We start from the raw sequence: 16705 nt of genomic DNA on the forward strand, positions 1-16705 counted from the left end.
AATTTTTTTAATAATATTTTCAAATATGGGTTAATAGTTTTAAAATATTTTTAACACATTACATAATAAAAATCTATATTAATATTTTTTTGAAAGAACTTTAATATTTTTAAAAAATAACATGAACATTCTAAAAAAATCATTGTATATTTAAATATTTTCATTATGCACTAAAAATGGTTGTTGTATATCTTGAAAAAATCATCGCACAATTTTGGAAGTGCAGATGTATAAAACGTATTTACAAAAATGAAAAATAGAATGTTTGTCATATATTTTAAAAAAATTCGTCGAGTATTTAAAAAAATATCCATGAATAAAAATATATATCAATCAAGTAAAAATAAAAATAAATAGAAAGGGAAATCCCCGGAACAAGAACAGGGGAAAACAACTAGAGATGGACAGAGAAGCGAAAACGCAGTAAATGGGCCTGGCTCATCTAGCACGTTATTCGTTGAGCACCACACCACCCCGCGCCGATTGATCGATCGATGAAACCCAACCCAACCCAGCCCAGCCCCCCCTCTCCTCCCTCCCTCCCTCCCCTCCTCTCCGGCCTCGCCCACGCGCCGCTTCTCGCGCGGGGAGAGAGAGAGAGAGACGGACGACGCGGAGATCGATCGGGCGAAGGCCGCCGCCGCATCGGAGCACGCGCGTGCGCGACGACGTCCCCGCCTCGCTCGGTCCGTCGCGCCGTTCGCTTCGCCTCCCGTTCGCCGCGTTGATCTGATTTTAATTTCGCCGCGGTTTTTTTTTGACAGGCCCGGGAGTTAGGGCGCGATGGCGGCGCCGCCGGCCAGGGCTCGGGCCGACTACGACTACCTCATCAAGCTCCTCCTCATCGGCGACAGCGGTGAGCCCCCCTCCCCCCCGTCCTCGCCTCCCGATCCGCGCGGGATCTGGCGGCGTGTTCGTTAGGCGGTTTGATTTCCATGCGCCAGTTGGGATCTGGCGCCCTAGATCATTTTTCGCGGAGGCTGCTGTGTGCCCGTGTGAAATTTGAACGGGCGATAGAATCTAGCCTCTCGTGTCCCGTTGGATTAGTGCGTGCTCTGTGACAAGAGTAGCCTGTTCCTGCTTGCAAATTATAGAAGCAATAGGAGCTACGTAACCGCGGAACTGATACAAGTGAGGATGTAGTTATTACATTGGTCGTCACATGGAGTCAGGAGCAAGCTCTTGTTCCTGGAACTGTCTGTCCTGGTGTTAAGGGCATCTCCAACGCTACGCGCTAAGAGAGGGCACCAGGAAAATGATCCTAGTCGATTGGCAGTTACGGCATCGATTCGTTGCGTCGGGCGCCGCAGCGACGCAAAACAAGGCATCAAGCGCTACCGTTTCTTTCCTCACGAGATGACACACGGATCGCTATTTTCACCAATGCTTAGCGCCTAGCGTTGGGATAGATCACGCTTGGTGCTTTAAAAAAATTCTGGTGTTTACTTTTTTCTGTTTAAGTGCCCAGATAAGCACTCCCCATTGTAGATGCCCTAAGGAAATCGCATGGTTGGTATGAATTGTACAAGTAGGATAATGAATGTCATTTTCTTTTCCCTTAACTGTGTAAATAACTGATTCAGGATTAAGCAAACCACTAGCTTTGCCCCTCTTTCTGTGTCCTTACGGTACTTTGTATGTTTTGGTTATGTATGCTCTTCTTATCTTCATATTGATGTGGAACTTGTAACTGATGCATAGCTTCACACAGCATTTCTCTGATTTCACGTCTAGAGAATCCTTGATTGTTTTTCTTGCTGCGACCCATCTTCTCTGAGTATTCCCAGTTGGTATACTTCTGGATTCCAGCATTGGGTTTTTCTGGCGTGGACTCTAGCTTTGTATGGTGCTCCATTAGCAATCACTCACAAAATTTATTGACCTACGTAGGTGTTGGAAAAAGTTGTCTGCTCCTACGGTTCTCAGATGGCTCCTTCACCACTAGCTTCATCACAACTATTGGGTATGTACAAAATATCTGGTTGGGAATCATTATTCTGCATGGGAATTCTTGTGTGAAGTTATGAATCATGATCGTGGGTTTCTTGAAACAGTATCGACTTCAAGATAAGGACTGTTGAGTTGGATGGCAAACGGATCAAGTTGCAGATCTGGGATACTGCTGGCCAAGAGCGCTTTCGGACTATAACTACTGGTATGGTTGCATACTTTGGCAAATCAAGAGTGTTTTTCTAAGCATCTCCTGATTGTATGTGCAATTCTTCTTTGCAGCCTACTACAGGGGGGCGATGGGCATTTTACTTGTTTATGATGTCACGGATGAGGCGTCATTCAATAGTATGGACCTCTGTGCTTCAGATAACATTGAGCAAACTTTCCTTTTTCTGATTATCTCCATTGTTCTCAGGCATAAGAAATTGGGATAAAAAACATTGAACAGCATGCTTCAGATAACATTGAGCAAGAATTCCTTTTTCTGATTATCTCCATTGTTCGCAGACATAAGAAATTGGATCAAAAACATTGAACAGCATGCTTCAGATAACGTGAGCAAAATTTTGGTGGGGAACAAAGCGGATATGGATGAAAGCAAAAGGGTATACTCTTCTGTCCTCTCCTGTTTTTAGGCATGTTTGTTCTGTAGCTGTTTCATCTTAACTTAATGTTGCGGACGGTTTTGTTTCATGAGCAATGCAGAAAATAGATATTCACCAATCTATATTCAGGCTAAGCAGGTTACTGTTTGTTAAATTAAATTTAAGCCGTACAGATGTTACTCATGTCATGCAAACAAAAGGAAAACGTGCTCAGCATTATTACCCTTACAGTTTACATTCAGTTCCTCAATCACTTATCTTTGGAATAATTTATCTCTCTCTTATCTGCTCAATTGCTTTCATGCAGGCTGTTCCCACTTCAAAGGGCCAGGCCCTGGCCGATGAATATGGCATTCAGTTCTTTGAAGCGGTTAGTGAAAGTCACAACCTTCAACCTTGCTATATGTACTCCCTCCGTCCGGAAATACTTGTCCTCGAAATGATTGTATCTAGACTTATTTTAGTTATAGATACATCCATTTTATCCATTTCGAGGACAAGTATTTCCGGACGGAGGGAGTAGCATTTAAGCGCTGCACAGTAGTGAAATTTTATGTTGATTTATATGGCATCTTTCTAAGCAGTGGTGCCCAACTGCCGATACCTTAGCATTTGTTTCCCACGCATAATCCTTCATATATTACTGTCCCCGCAGAGTGCAAAGACAAACATGAATGTCGAGCAGGTTTTCTTCTCTATAGCAAGAGACATCAAACAGAGACTCTCGGAGGCTGATTCCAAGGCTGAGGTACTCCAATCATTCCCATACTTCTGGAAACATGTATGGGTTTCCCTTGGTTGCGCAGCGCCTTACAGTGATCTCTTGGTTACAGGGGGGGACTATCAAGATCAACACGGAGGGTGATGCCAGTGCAGCAGCAGGACAGAAGTCGGCTTGCTGTGGGTCTTGAACCGTCGTCGTCGCTACGGGGAAAAAAGATGGTTGCGACACGGTGCTTGTAATTCTTGTCATTCCATTCTTTGCCTGCTGGTTTCGTTGTGTTAATTTAAGTTATCGCTGTTGTTAGGATTTGGGCAAATTTGGTGTTGAGTCAGAGCAATTACTTTGCAGTATCGGTGGAATTTTTTTGTTTTTCTTGAGATGAAACTCTGCTGCTCCATTAAGGCCGCTAAACCCGGTACATAATCGGGGAAGTTCGTCGACCGCCTCTCATGGTATCTGGGGACTCCCCCCTCACCCGTAGCTGCTAGCAAATGAGCAGAAGTAACTTATCCAGACACAGGTGGCCCACTGAGCATGATCGAAATGCAGGCGAGCTGATGACTGAGCTTAAGTTACCTGGGCTGCCGCATTGCCTTTTGTTTCCTCTTGTGGAGACGTGGAGTCAATGCACACTTTGTAGGCCGTTTTCATCGGGGGAAAAACGTTGTAATCGTAATGCCATGACACAGAGTCTTCGCTTTGGTCGCAGATAGTACCGCTGCAGTGCAGAGGCTCGTGCTGCCCGTCATAGTCAGCTCCGGCGCTGCCGTGCGTGCTCTGCCACATTCCCTAGTGTTGGGCCCTTGTACGTGAGCTTGTCACAAGCGCCTGCAAGAACACATGGAATATCTCAACCTGGCTCCCCTTGTAGGAAAATATCGGCAACCCATTCGAATCACCCTTACTCCCAGGGTTTGCGCATCTAGGTAAGGCTTTGTTCGGTTACACCCTGTCTCAAGGGGATTGGAGTGGATTTGGGGGGGATTTGACTTGTATGGGATTTAATCCCTGCCAAACCCCTTCAAAACCATGCCAACCGAACGCAGCCTAAGGCACGTCCAATTGGAACGCGCTTTGAAATCCAAACCGACACAAACAACACCAGACTGTCAATACCGATAATGGTTTATATTTGGATCTTCCCCATCCAGACAAAGTTCGTGTATCCATCTTTTCCGTCCCTAGAACATTTTCTGAGGCTAACAACTAATGGTTTGACAGACCGACTGCCTTAAATCTGTTGGCAATGAGAATTGTGCGGAACAACTATGTAGAAGTACCCCGCCAAAAAAAAATTATGTGGAATTGAGTGGAGCTGGATTGCCGCATGACTTTGCTGGTGTCCAATGATGTCTACTACGCAACTTCATTTTGTAGACTTTGTTAGGTCTCTAAGCGCAAAATTTGTAGGACAACAACAAATTTCCCTCAAGCGGATGACCTATGATTTATGAATCCATGAGAGGTGTAGGATGAATGTGGTTCTCTCTCAAACAATCCTGTAAACAAATACAAGTAGTCTCTTGCGTCCCCAACACACCTAATACGATTGTCAGTTGTATAGGTGCATTAACTCGGCGAAGAGATAATGATAGATGTGTAATATGGATGGTAAATATTGTTTTTTGTAATCTGAACAAATAAAAACAGTAAGGTAGCAAGCAACAAAGTGAATAAAATGGCGTCCCAATGCTTGAAAACAGGGCCTAGGGTTCATAGTTTCGCTAGTGCCAACTCCCAACATCATTAACATAATTAAACCATGTGATAATCCCTCAAAGTGCAGTAAAGAATTACTCCAAAATTTCTATTCTATCATAGAAAGTAGGATGGAATGGCGTAGGTGCGCTTAACAGTAAACAACCTCAAAGTTGTCTTTTCAATCGATCTATTGAACCATCCACAAAGTGCCATGGATAGTCCCAGAAATCATACAACACAACACAATATGATACTTATTGTTCAACCTTTATGCTAAGAGTGCCTCAGTCTCACTGCGGGTATTCACAAGTTAATTAATAAACATACATCATGTAATCTCAAATCAAAAGTATTTAATCCAACATAAAAATAACTTCGAAGAGCAAGACTCAATTCACAGCAAAAAGGATAGAGGGGGATGAACATCATAAGATCCAACTATATTAATAAAGCTCATGATACATCAAGAACGAATGCATCAAAGACATGAGAGAGAGAGAGAGATTGAACACATAGCTACTAATACATACTCTCAGCCCCAAGGATTAACTACTCACACATCACCATGGGAACGTAGGAGTTATTAGTGATAATGGTGACAGAGATGTCCCGGACGGCATCCCAGCGCCACCGGAGGAGAGGGGGAAGGGTCTCTCTCCTTCTTATCTTCTTCCTAGGCCTTCCGGGGAGAGAGGGAGCTCTCCCCCATATTGGATCTCTCTTTTATAGTTGGAGATCCGTAACTCCGATCGGGCTGAAACTTTTACATGATTTTTTCTCCATAAATTAGATTTCTTGCGGCAAAAGAAGAGCTCCATCAGCGTAAGGAACCATCACACGGCCACCTGGCATGCCCTGGGGCGTCCCTAGGTCATGTGGGGCCCTCGAGCACCACCTTGCTTTCATTCCTTCACTCAAAAATCACATATATTCTAGAAAAAATCATATTAAATCATCGGGGCATTTTGACCTTCCTAGATATTGATTTTCTGTAAAAACCAAAAATATGCAAAAAAAACATCAACTGGAAATGGGTACTAGATTAATAGGTTAATTCAAAAAATAATATAAAGTGCACCAAAACCATATATATTTGATGTTAATATTGCATGAAAACTTCATAAATTATAGACACGTTGGAGACGTATCATCCAACATGTTAATTTGATATTTATATGCCTTGTTATTGTTCCACGATGAAGGCAAAAGATTTAGTGTGGTAGGGTAGACATAATGATTATGATGATGTCCCTCGTAGGGTGGCGAAACTCTTTACACACTGCAATAGACTATTTTGCAAACTATCTAAGACAACATCTTGAAAACTGGCCTAGTAGCTAGTTTTGGCCAAATCACGCTTAGTGACTGATCCGGGCTATTTGAAAATACACTACGCCATACCGATAGTTATAGTAAAAGAACATTGAAAATAGTTGTGTTATTAAATTTTAGGGTTTAATGCAACATAGACGACAAGATTGAATTGAAATCCCGTTTTATCATAGGCGTCAGAAAAGACTAACTAAATTTCTTTCCATAAAATGAATCCGTGGTTTTTGATTTACTATGAATGAACCAATTAATGTATATCGTCGATGTAAGCATTTATACCAAACTTTTATTTTTATCCATACTCTTCTCTTTAATCAAAACATAATTTTTGTTAATATTGTCGGATAACCTACTTTTGATAGTTAAGCAAATGGCGGCGTTATTAAATATTTATAATGGTGTTATTTTGTGTAATAGTTGTAATATTTATCACTAAAAATGTGCAATTTGAACATTATTTGCAATAAATGTTATATTAGTTTTGGATTTTTAGTACATTATGCCTTAAACAGATATTTACAATCAATCTCATAATTGTGTGAAATATAAGAAAACACAAAATCGCACATGGATTAATTTCTTATACCCGCTTGACATAATGTATGTGTGTGTGTGTGTGTGTAGAGAGAGAGAGAGAGAGAGAGAGAGAGAGAGAGAGAGAGAGAGAGAGATCTACCCCTTCTGATCTTAGAATATCCAAAGAGCAGTTTGTAATTTATGATTATGCTACACGTAAATTCTAGAGTATATTGTGTACGAGAAGCTTGCAGTGAAATCATTAGCATGCTACTTTACCTTTCTAGTCTGGGTCAAATGTGTCTCATAGGTTACAACGGGTTCAAATGTGCTTTGTTGCGCTGTTTGTCGGGATTTCATAATTTTATTATTTAGTTAGCCGCGTGAGAGAGAAGTAATGCTACACGTATAAATGGTTACTTAATTTTTTTTATAGGGAAGTTGATGTGAAGCATTATGATTGGTAATAGATAGATGAAGGGGACCACCCCAGCATAATTTTGGGGAAAGATGATTTACGAAAAAGGGTTTTCCCCGCTTTATATATAAAGCACCATCACCGCATACAACCAAGACACCGATACAAACACACGTCAACACCACACAAAACACACACCCAAGGCAAAATACAAAGGTGACGAGCACTGCCACACTATCCCACTGACAACCAAGCAAACTACAGATGAGAGAAGAAGACCGGTAGGAGCCGACAGGGACCTCCACCATGAGCAAACCACAACGGAAAAGTGAGGTAGACCACGGTGAAGTCGGGACTCCAAAACGGTGCCTCCCAGAAGGGTATGACCATAGGTAGCCGCCACCGTCCGATCCAGAGATCAGGTTTCACCCGGAGCAAGATGGGGGTAGAGGGACCTCCCCCCCCCCCCCCCCCCCCCCCCCCCGACTGAGCCTTCAGGAAGGATACGCCGTCACTCGACCCCACCACTGTCGGCCAGAACACAGCTAGACAGGTGATATACCCCGGTGTTCACCTCCCTCCGTCGCACCCTAGCTTGGGCCACCCACCCACAACGAAGCCACCCGCTTGGCCATGGCTGCTCACCCGCACCTGAGATGTATTCCGCCCAAGAACACCGCACCTCTCGCCACCCGGGCCGCCGCCCGACATACAGACTTCTCCGAGAGCAGTCAAAGTGACCAGCTTTGCTACGAGGAGACACCCACAACCGGCGCAACCGCAACCCATGTCCCGCCTTGAACTACGTCGGAGTTGCCGCCACACACAAACGGACAAGGAATTGGGAGGAGGAGGAGCGGACGCATCCACAACCGGCACACCTCGTGCCGGCGACGAGCCGCCCGAGCGTTGGCGCCGCCCATCCCTCCCACCAACCTCCCCACTGGACACCCACTGTGTCGCCCCACCGCGGCTGTCGAAGCAGATCCACGCAAGGCCACCAACGCATGCCCGTCTATCGGCACGGGGCCCCGAAGACCACCACCTACCACCAAGACCACTCACCGGGAAGCCCAACCATGCCGCTCGCCGACGTCCAGCCACCGGAGCCAGCTGGAATCCAGCCAACATGTCCGCCACGACCGCCACTGCTGCGCCGCCACCCCTACCAGCCACAGTCTGCAGCAAGGACAGCAGCCCGCAGCCCAGGTCACCTTGGACCCGCACCGCTGACCCGGACGGACCTGGAGTAGCCGTTGCTGTCTGGAGTAGCCACCGCCGCCGATCCATCAGTGTGCACCACCAGCCGTCCGCGCCCGCTGATGTATTACAGGTAGGGTAAAGGACCCATCATGTGGACCCACATGGGGCCCATCACCATCATAGGTAGGTCCTTGGACCATGACAACATTCGGATGCATACATCAGGAAGTTCACTCGGAAGGCTCTGCGGCACTTGGACGATCACACGTCACTCGGCTGATGGAACCACCACTCGGACATAGAAGACAGGAGGACGTCGTGGGAGCTACAACGGTCGAAGAATCCTAAGTCATGCACTAAATAGAGTTATAGCCACCGTTACCTGTAATTGCTGTAGTAGAGGCTTATTACACTAGTAACTGACTCATTCAATGCCTCGGCGGCATGGGAGACATGGGGCAGCAACGCACTTTATGCAAGCCGCACCCCTCTCCATAGCCAGACACGTTCAATCTATGTAACCATACCCATCGAATCAAATAGCCTCATGGCACGAGATGTAGGACTTTTACCTCCGCCGAGAGGGGCCTAAACTTGTTAAACGTCGAGTGTTGCACCTGCGCCGTAGCTAGTCTCTGCCCCTTATTCGTATCCCTAGTACTCATTGTCAGGATCGTAACCCCGACACCCATAGCCGCCCGAGGAGATCCAAGTCGGGCTGTGACCTAGCCCTCCGCCGCCAGCGTTGCAAGGACGCCCGCCACCTCCCAGCCACCGGATCCACGCGTCATCGCTACCAGGGACCCTGCTGGACCCGTGGCCCCACGGGCAGCGTCGCCCGAGCCGCCGTTATCCCGAACAGGGGAGGGAGGGAGATGCCCTGCCGCCACCCACGGCGCACGGGCTTCGCCCGGCGGCCGCCCTCCGGCGGCGGCGAGGGGAAGGAGGAGCCGAGGGGAGGCGCTCGCGGTGGTGGCGGATCTAGGGCTCCTGAACGCGCGCGGGGGGCGCGTCGCGGGAGCGGGGGTGAGCCGCGTGTCAATCTGTGGCCTTTTGGGGGAGAGATGATTAGTTTGAAAGTTAGGTAAACCGTTTGTAGATTTTTTATAGGTCTAGCATTATTGGCGTGAGAGAGATGATGGTGTATGTTTTCTTTTTTTATAATGCGGAAGCCGCGGGGCGCGACCTCTCCGCTCACCACCTCCCCTGTTGCGCCGTCTGGGGTAATCCTTTCTTCATGCATCTCAACTGAGAAGTCTAGAGCTTGGTGAATTACTTCTCGCTCGTTCTTTCCCTCAAGGATTCTACGAGCCAGCCAAGAACCAACGACTAGCAGTCCACGACTTTGTTCCGGATTTATTATGAGGATAGATTGAGTGGGAATTGAGAATTTCAAAATTCGCAAATTTGATTATCTATATCTATATCTATATCTATACCTATACCTAATAATCAGGGGCGGAGACAGGGGGGGGGGGGGGGGGGGGGCGAGCAGGGGCTAGACCCCTGCCAATCGCTCGTCCCCCCCCAACGATTTCTAGCAGGCAGTAGTATAATTGTAGATGTGCTAATTAGCTGGAGATAATCACATCATTAGCCCATATAAAATTTTTCTAGGGAAATTAGCCCGTATATGTAACTAATATAATAACTTTACTAGACCGAAGCCCAATAGCCCATGTCATTATCATGTGGTTATGGCCTTTATTTGCCTCGTGCGATCGATTCTTTGATCGTGTCCTCGCACTAGGGTCTAGGGCGTTGTTTGCAGCTGCCGCCCAGCCGCCGGCTGCCCGGCTGCCGCTGCCGCTCGCTCACCACGCCACCACCCCTACCCTATCGGCTGTGTTAATCTGTCACCTTTGTCCGTTGTTTGTCCAGTGTCTAAGGAGTAAGGCAGGAAGAGGAGGATTCATTAGATCAGAGTTTTACCGGGAGAAACGAAGATCAGATAGAAGAAGGTATTAGTACGTACTTGTAGCTATCAGTTATTATGAATTAAAATCCTACTATCCTATTATGGTGCGTTAGTGTTGTCTATAAAATAGTGTATTACTCTATTAATCACGGTGATTGCATTAGGATATTGGATTGGCACAATTTAGCAACTGAACAAACATTCAAGGAAATTGGCTCTGCCGTACATCCTTGCTACTTCACGCTTTTCCTGCATATTTTGGCGATCAATTCCGGATCAGATCAGAGGCGACGTTGGCGTGATCATGAGCTCGTTAATTCTCCGGCCAACTAGCCAAGGTTAGAACAACTAACAATTGCTTGCTCATCTCGATCAGTTCTCACCTTATACCTATCAAATTTGTACATCAAATTTTAAATTCTTTTAATTATGTGATTTGTGATATCATTTTTATGATTTATATTTATCAAGAGAAAAGGGTCGCCAAACACCAGAAGTATTATTTCAGCTTACTTGTCGAGGGCATGTTTTCAAAGTAAAACGAGAGACGACTTGCTTGAGCATTGCATGAAAACTTGCTTCGAAAGAAATTCACAACTGAATTCTCTTCTAATGAAATTGTTAATATACTTTATGTTATTGAAAATCACTGAGATAATATAACTAACTCAAATTTAACTACCACATGTCTATACTCTAGCAATGAAGCGGTATTTTTTATCCAACTTTGCTTGCCCTTCTATGTTCAAATCCTGGCTCCGCCCCTGCTAATAATAAAGAAAAAGACCTTTCATAGTTCTCCATCCGTCACCTCTTTATCTCCGTTAGTTTTATGTTAACCACAAATATCAATGACTGAGATTTTTCAAAGTAGATCCACGTATAATTTTTTTTAATATAGGAACCTTTTTCGATTATCTTTCCGTCTCCTCTATTGGGTAAAAAAAATCACGTCAAACTAAACGTTGTAGACACGTATAGACATCGGAAACCAACCGGAATAGGTCTCACGGCTTTCCATCCGTATAGCATACATGTGTCGGGTTTGGGTTGCAGCGAACAACAAACAGACGCGCACTCGTCTGTGTCGGGGCCGCGTGGCAGGTGGCCACCTACCCCCCATCCGTCAACATCAATGCGCACGTGCGATTGGGCCCGCCTGTCATCCGCCCAGGCGAACGGTTGGGGTCCTTCTTAAATGGGGAAGCCGTGGACCGGTTCTCGTCCACACTCCCCCACTCTACCCCGCGGCCTCCTCGAAGCCCGACACCCCCCAACCCTAGCCTTGAACTCGCCGGCCGGCCGCCTTGTTGCCATGGGGCTCTGGAACTACGGCCGCAAGGGGAAGCACGACCGCGAGGCAGGCTCCTCGTTGGGACGTCGCCGCGGCTCCGTGAAGAAGGAGGAGTCCGCATCGCCACCGCGCCGGGCCCCAACGCCTGCCCCCTTCACCATCGGCCCTAGGCCTGTCGGCGAGCGCGACCGGCAGTACATCAACGCTGATGTATGTCGGCACTACTGGGAGACGAGGACACCGGTCCCATGGAGCGACGTCCACCTCCCCAACAATTGGCACCTCTCCGCTTCTGCCCGTTTGGGGTCGTGTGGTGGAGTTGGCCTAAGAGCATCTCCAGCCGTTCGGCCCCCGAGGGCGCCGAAAAATAGCAGCCTGGGGGCGAGCCGGCGCTAGTTCGGCCCCTGGGGTTCGGTTCGTTCCCAGTCGCACGCCCACGGTCGCCGCGGGTTCGGCGAAGTTCGCCTTGTTTTTTTCAAACTGGGCGACTTTTGCATGAACTCTACCATTTATCGTCCAAATTTGTACATAAAACATGCGTGAACTAAACTTAAAAACGAACTTATTAAAACGCCTAGCTAGTGCCGCCACCATCGCCACCACTGCCTTCTACATGCCGAGAAGCCTATAGAAGCGGGTGTAGTCGTCGCATCGTCGTCGTCGTCGTCATCGCGCGCCTCGCCCGCGGCGTCCCTGCTGCACCCCTCGCTCGGGTCACCGACAGCGCATGACGGCCCGGCCTCGACCTCGTCGTCGCCGTCGATGACGATAACGCCGCCTTCCTCGGCACGGCGACGCTCCTCGGCGCGGCGACGGGCCTCGGCGCGGCGACGGGCCTCGGCGCTGCTGCGGGCCTGGGTCTCCAGGTAAGCCCGACGCTGTTGGCGCACCTGCTCGCAGACGTAGTCCTCCCTCGCCCATTTGAGGGCGGACTCGTCGTCGGGTGCCACCATGCCGGCGTGCTCCGGCTTCACAGGGGCCGTATCCGGCTCGGGCTTCGGCCGGACAAGGCGAAGGGAGCGTCTCGTCGGTGCTGTCGCAGGCGACGGCTCGTTGATGACGAGGGTGCCGCTCCGCGCGCGACGCCCGAGTGGTTTCTCCTCCGGCTCGGGCTTGACGGGGCGGACGGCCGGCGAGCCGGAGCCCGACAAGGAGGACGACCCCGGCTCCATTCGCCGCGGTATCCAGGAACAACCGCAGCGACGAGAGAAGGATGGGCGCGCCGGGTACTCCAGCCACGGCACATTGCCGGTCTCGATGTGGTCGAGAACGGCGTCGAGTGTGCGGCCGGGGACACCCCGCCACTCGCGCCGTCCCTCGGAGTTGAGGCGCCCGCGGGTGATGACGTCGTTGATGGAGGCGATCTGCTCCTCGCGGCAGGCCTGAAAGTACAGCGTCCACAGCGTTTCGCTGTCGGGCGCGTACCTCGGCTTGTTCCGCTGCTCCTCCGTCAGCGACGAGCGTATGTGGGCGATCTCCGCCCGCCGTGCGGCTCCTTCGGGGACGAGCGACATCGGGACGCCACCGGCGCTCAACCTCCACGCCCCCAGCACGCGCATGTCGGGCGGCGCCGGGTACTCTGCCTCGTACAGAAGGCGCGCCTCCGGCTCCTGGAGGTGTCGGTGGCCGAAGCCGTTCGCCACTGTGCCGTCGCCTGGGTATCTTTCGGCCGTTTCGCTCGTTGCCGGTGGAAGGCAGTGGGGGAGAGCTCGTCGGTGGGAAGAAGACTTTCGCGGGAGGGAGAGGGGGGAGGTTGTGGTGCTCACCAGCGGGAGAGGGGCGCCTTTTTATAGCCGGAGCGGGGTAGCGGTGGGCGGCATGCGGGCGGATGCGTGGCGCATGAGAGCGGACGCGCGTCTGCGGCGTCTTCACTGCGCCGCCCGTGAGCATCAATGAAGGCTGACCGGCGTGGCAGCGCGGCAGTCCGGCAACCTTCGCATTGATTTCCCGCGGGAACCGAGGCGATGGGGCCGACGAAACAGCCGTCTCGCTGACGTGGCGGGCCCGCGGCTGCTTCGCGCCAAAACTCTCGCCCCGGCACCCCCGGGCGCCACCCGGCGCTTCGGGTTCGGCCTAGGTCCGCCGGCGCTGATTTCAGCCCAACCCGGCGAAAAACGGGCTCCTGGAGAGTGGCTGGGCCGATTTTTCGGTGCCGGCGAAAAGAAAACGCCTGGGGAAGCCGTTCTGGGGACGTGGTTGGAGATGCTCGGACGATGGAGGGGGGCATTCTCCCGCGAGCGGGATCCTGGCGACGCTTTTAGCCGTGTCCACAGCTTTATGGTGGCCTGCATAGAGAAACCAGATGCAGTGTTTGTACCAATTGATGGTCGACGCCGCGTGAGATGACGGACAGTTTGGCCTTCTGGCAAAGACAGCTCCGTCCGCTGGCACCCTGCCCTGAGCACCAAGGCCGAGTGGATCCGTGACATGCATGCTACGCGAGACGGACAGCTGCATTGTGCAGGCCAGGTCTCTGGAAGAGGACGGCGTGGACTTTGGTAATGGCCCCTTGGCGTGCACGCGTACACATGTACCGGCATAGATGAATGAGGCGTCCACTGATGTGATGACAATGGACGGGAAAGAGGACATAGATTCTCTACTCGCTGCTAATTACTCAAGGGACGAAAAAATTCATTATATTGTCAGGTCATATACATCTCATCTTTTATGCAATCTTAAAGTTTCTTTGCAAGAATATAATGCACAATTTCCTGATGGATTGAGCATTCAATTATTTATTGAATAGAGATCTGGAATAGGTTGAAAGGTGAAAGGTCAGTGCTTACTGAAAGTTATCATTATAAATCCACGGATACAATTTAACATCTATAATTATAAGAGAATCCTACATTATCCATTTAGTTCTACCAATCTCTTTGGCCTTCATATTTTTATATGAAATGTTTTAACAAATTTTCAGTTTAAACTTCTTGCTTATTGTTCCATACCAATTTTAGTTACAAATCATTCGATCTATTTTGTTGTGTTCTTTGCAAAATAATATATTCATTAAAAGGACGCGAAGCAAACCGAAAACATGATTGACTCTTGACAAATACACAGTTTTTGTCAGCAAAGGGAAAATTAATCATACCTATAATCAATGCCCCTGCCAATAAGCCAGTGCGTCTTGAAAACTTCTATGTTATTTTTATTTTTATAGACATTGTTTGTTGCTCCTAGAAAGATCCAACATCCGAAGGGAATGTGAAATAATATCATGAACAATAGTTTCATCGTGTACCATGCTTAATATATACATCGGCTTTCATTGTGTTGAGAGCTTCTTTTCCTGAAAGTTCTTTTAACTTACTTTTGTTACCTGTTCTATTGCTCAAAATTAAATAACAAATAATTGTTCATGTTTCCACTGATCTTGGTAAAGACAATTTTCTTATGAAATAGGATTGTGTTCTGCACATAATTCTTATTGAATTTGAGTACACACCAGTTTTTCTTCCCGTTGCAACGCACGGGCATTTGTGCTAGTAAGTGTAAATTGAGAAAGCGGACTCGTCTCCTTTGTACCACACAATAATTCTGCCTTTATAGTTTATCCTACAAATTTTAGTCGTTCCAGATATGTTGAGGGCAGTATTTTGTTACCCATAATGGCACTTATTATACTAAGCACATATCATCATTTCTATATCCTCATCAGTGTCTTGCGTTCAACATATCCTACTTTACCCTCCTCATCTAATGCCATTTCCTAACAGATAGGAAGAGGAGGTTTCTATGTCCTCATCAGTGACTTGCATGTTCAACCTATCCTACTTTACCCTCCTCATCTAATGCCAATTCCTAACAAATAGGAAGAGGAGGCTATAAATTCTATTAAATGTAGTTGTCCGAAAAGGGTCAATGGAAAACAGTGAGACCAGATAAAAATAAGTGATACAAACAGAGCTTTCGTACTTATGTGATAACTCACACGTACATATTCTAGCAAAAATGCAAGAAACAATCACATATATTGCTTACTAATGAATTTGTCGTTACTACTATATTTTTTTGGAGAGCAACTTATTTTCCTTCTTGTCTCCATGGTTTGCACGCCGTTGTTCTCAATCCATGAGACAGAGCTTCCTGCTTGGTTCAAAATCAAATACGTGGTTACTTACCATATATTTAGTGCTTAGTTATTTACCAGTCTTTTTTATTGTTAATGGAAGACATTCTCACTAATTTTGCCCAACCAACGTTGTGACATTCTCAATACCTTTTGATTGGCTATTTCTTTGAAGCTTGAATTATGAGAAAGATAAAGGAGAAATATGTGTAGCATGGTATGCCATTTTATTGTTACTAGCAGACATTCTCACAAAATTTGTCCAACCAACAATTTGACATTTTCATTACCTTTTGATTGGTTATTTCTTTGAAGCTTGAATTATGAAAAGGGATAAAGGAGAAATATTGTGTAGCATGGTAAGGTGTAATATATCAGTTCCATGATGTGTATATCCAAGCGTATATAGAGGAGAAAAAAATGTTATTTATTTTCTTATTATAAAATAGATATTCACCGAACTATATTCAGTCTAAGCACATGTTACTATTTGTTAAATTAGATTAGATTTAAGCTGTACATATGTTACTCTAATACATTTAGATGTCAAGCAAACAAAAAGAAAACGTGCTAGTATTATTACCCTTACAGTTTACATTCAGTTTCTTAATCACTTATCTTTGGAATAACTCATAGCTCTCTTATCTCCTCAATTGCTTTCATGCAGGCTGTTCCTACTTCAAAGGGCCAGGCCCTGGCCGATGAATATGGGATTCAGTTCTTTGAACCGGTTAGTGAAAGTCACAACCTTCAACCTTGTTATATGTAGCATTTAAGCGCTGCACAGTAGTGAAATTTTATGTTGATTTATATGGCATCTTTCTAAGCAGTGGTGCCCAACTGCCGATACCTTAGCATTTGTTTCCCACGCATAATCCTTTATATATTACTGCCCCTGCAGAGTGCAAAGACAAAGATGCCAGTGCAGCAGCAGGACAGAAGTCGGCTTGCTGTGGGTCTTGAACC

The 16705-nt window shown here is 47.2% G+C and overlaps 1 protein-coding gene and 1 long non-coding RNA gene across 2 annotated transcripts; both read left to right on the forward strand.

The window, feature by feature from the left end:
- Positions 1-511: 511 nt before the first annotated feature.
- Positions 512-3679, forward strand: LOC123113975 (ras-related protein RABE1c). The gene is made up of 9 exons (XM_044535322.1): positions 512-686; positions 765-856; positions 1891-1963; positions 2055-2155; positions 2233-2298; positions 2461-2558; positions 2866-2928; positions 3214-3306; positions 3392-3679. Exons 2-9 carry the CDS (start codon positions 784-786, stop codon positions 3467-3469), a joined length of 645 nt encoding a protein of 214 aa, XP_044391257.1. The 5' UTR covers positions 512-686; positions 765-783; the 3' UTR covers positions 3470-3679.
- A 6525-nt stretch (positions 3680-10204) lies between these two features.
- Positions 10205-16469, forward strand: LOC123113976 (uncharacterized). Its single transcript, XR_006456349.1, has 3 exons — positions 10205-10413; positions 10535-10708; positions 16407-16469. It is a non-coding gene; the product is annotated as an uncharacterized lncRNA (long non-coding RNA).
- Positions 16470-16705: the final 236 nt, after the last annotated feature.

This window comes from Triticum aestivum, chromosome 5B, assembly GCF_018294505.1.
Source record: "Triticum aestivum cultivar Chinese Spring chromosome 5B, IWGSC CS RefSeq v2.1, whole genome shotgun sequence".
Taxonomy (NCBI): Eukaryota; Viridiplantae; Streptophyta; class Magnoliopsida; order Poales; family Poaceae; genus Triticum; species Triticum aestivum.

What these genes read in the sequence shown, in the direction of transcription:
- LOC123113975 (XM_044535322.1), top strand. Translation starts at nt 784, where the DNA reads ATGGCGGCGCCGCCGGCCAGGGCTCGGGCCGACTACGACTACCTCATC. An exon ending in AGCTTCATCACAACTATTGG is followed by an intron (nt 1,964 to 2,054) that starts GTATGTACAAAA and finishes TTCTTGAAACAG; the next exon opens with TATCGACTTCAAGATAAGGA. An exon ending in ATATGGATGAAAGCAAAAGG is followed by an intron (nt 2,559 to 2,865) that starts GTATACTCTTCT and finishes GCTTTCATGCAG; the next exon opens with GCTGTTCCCACTTCAAAGGG.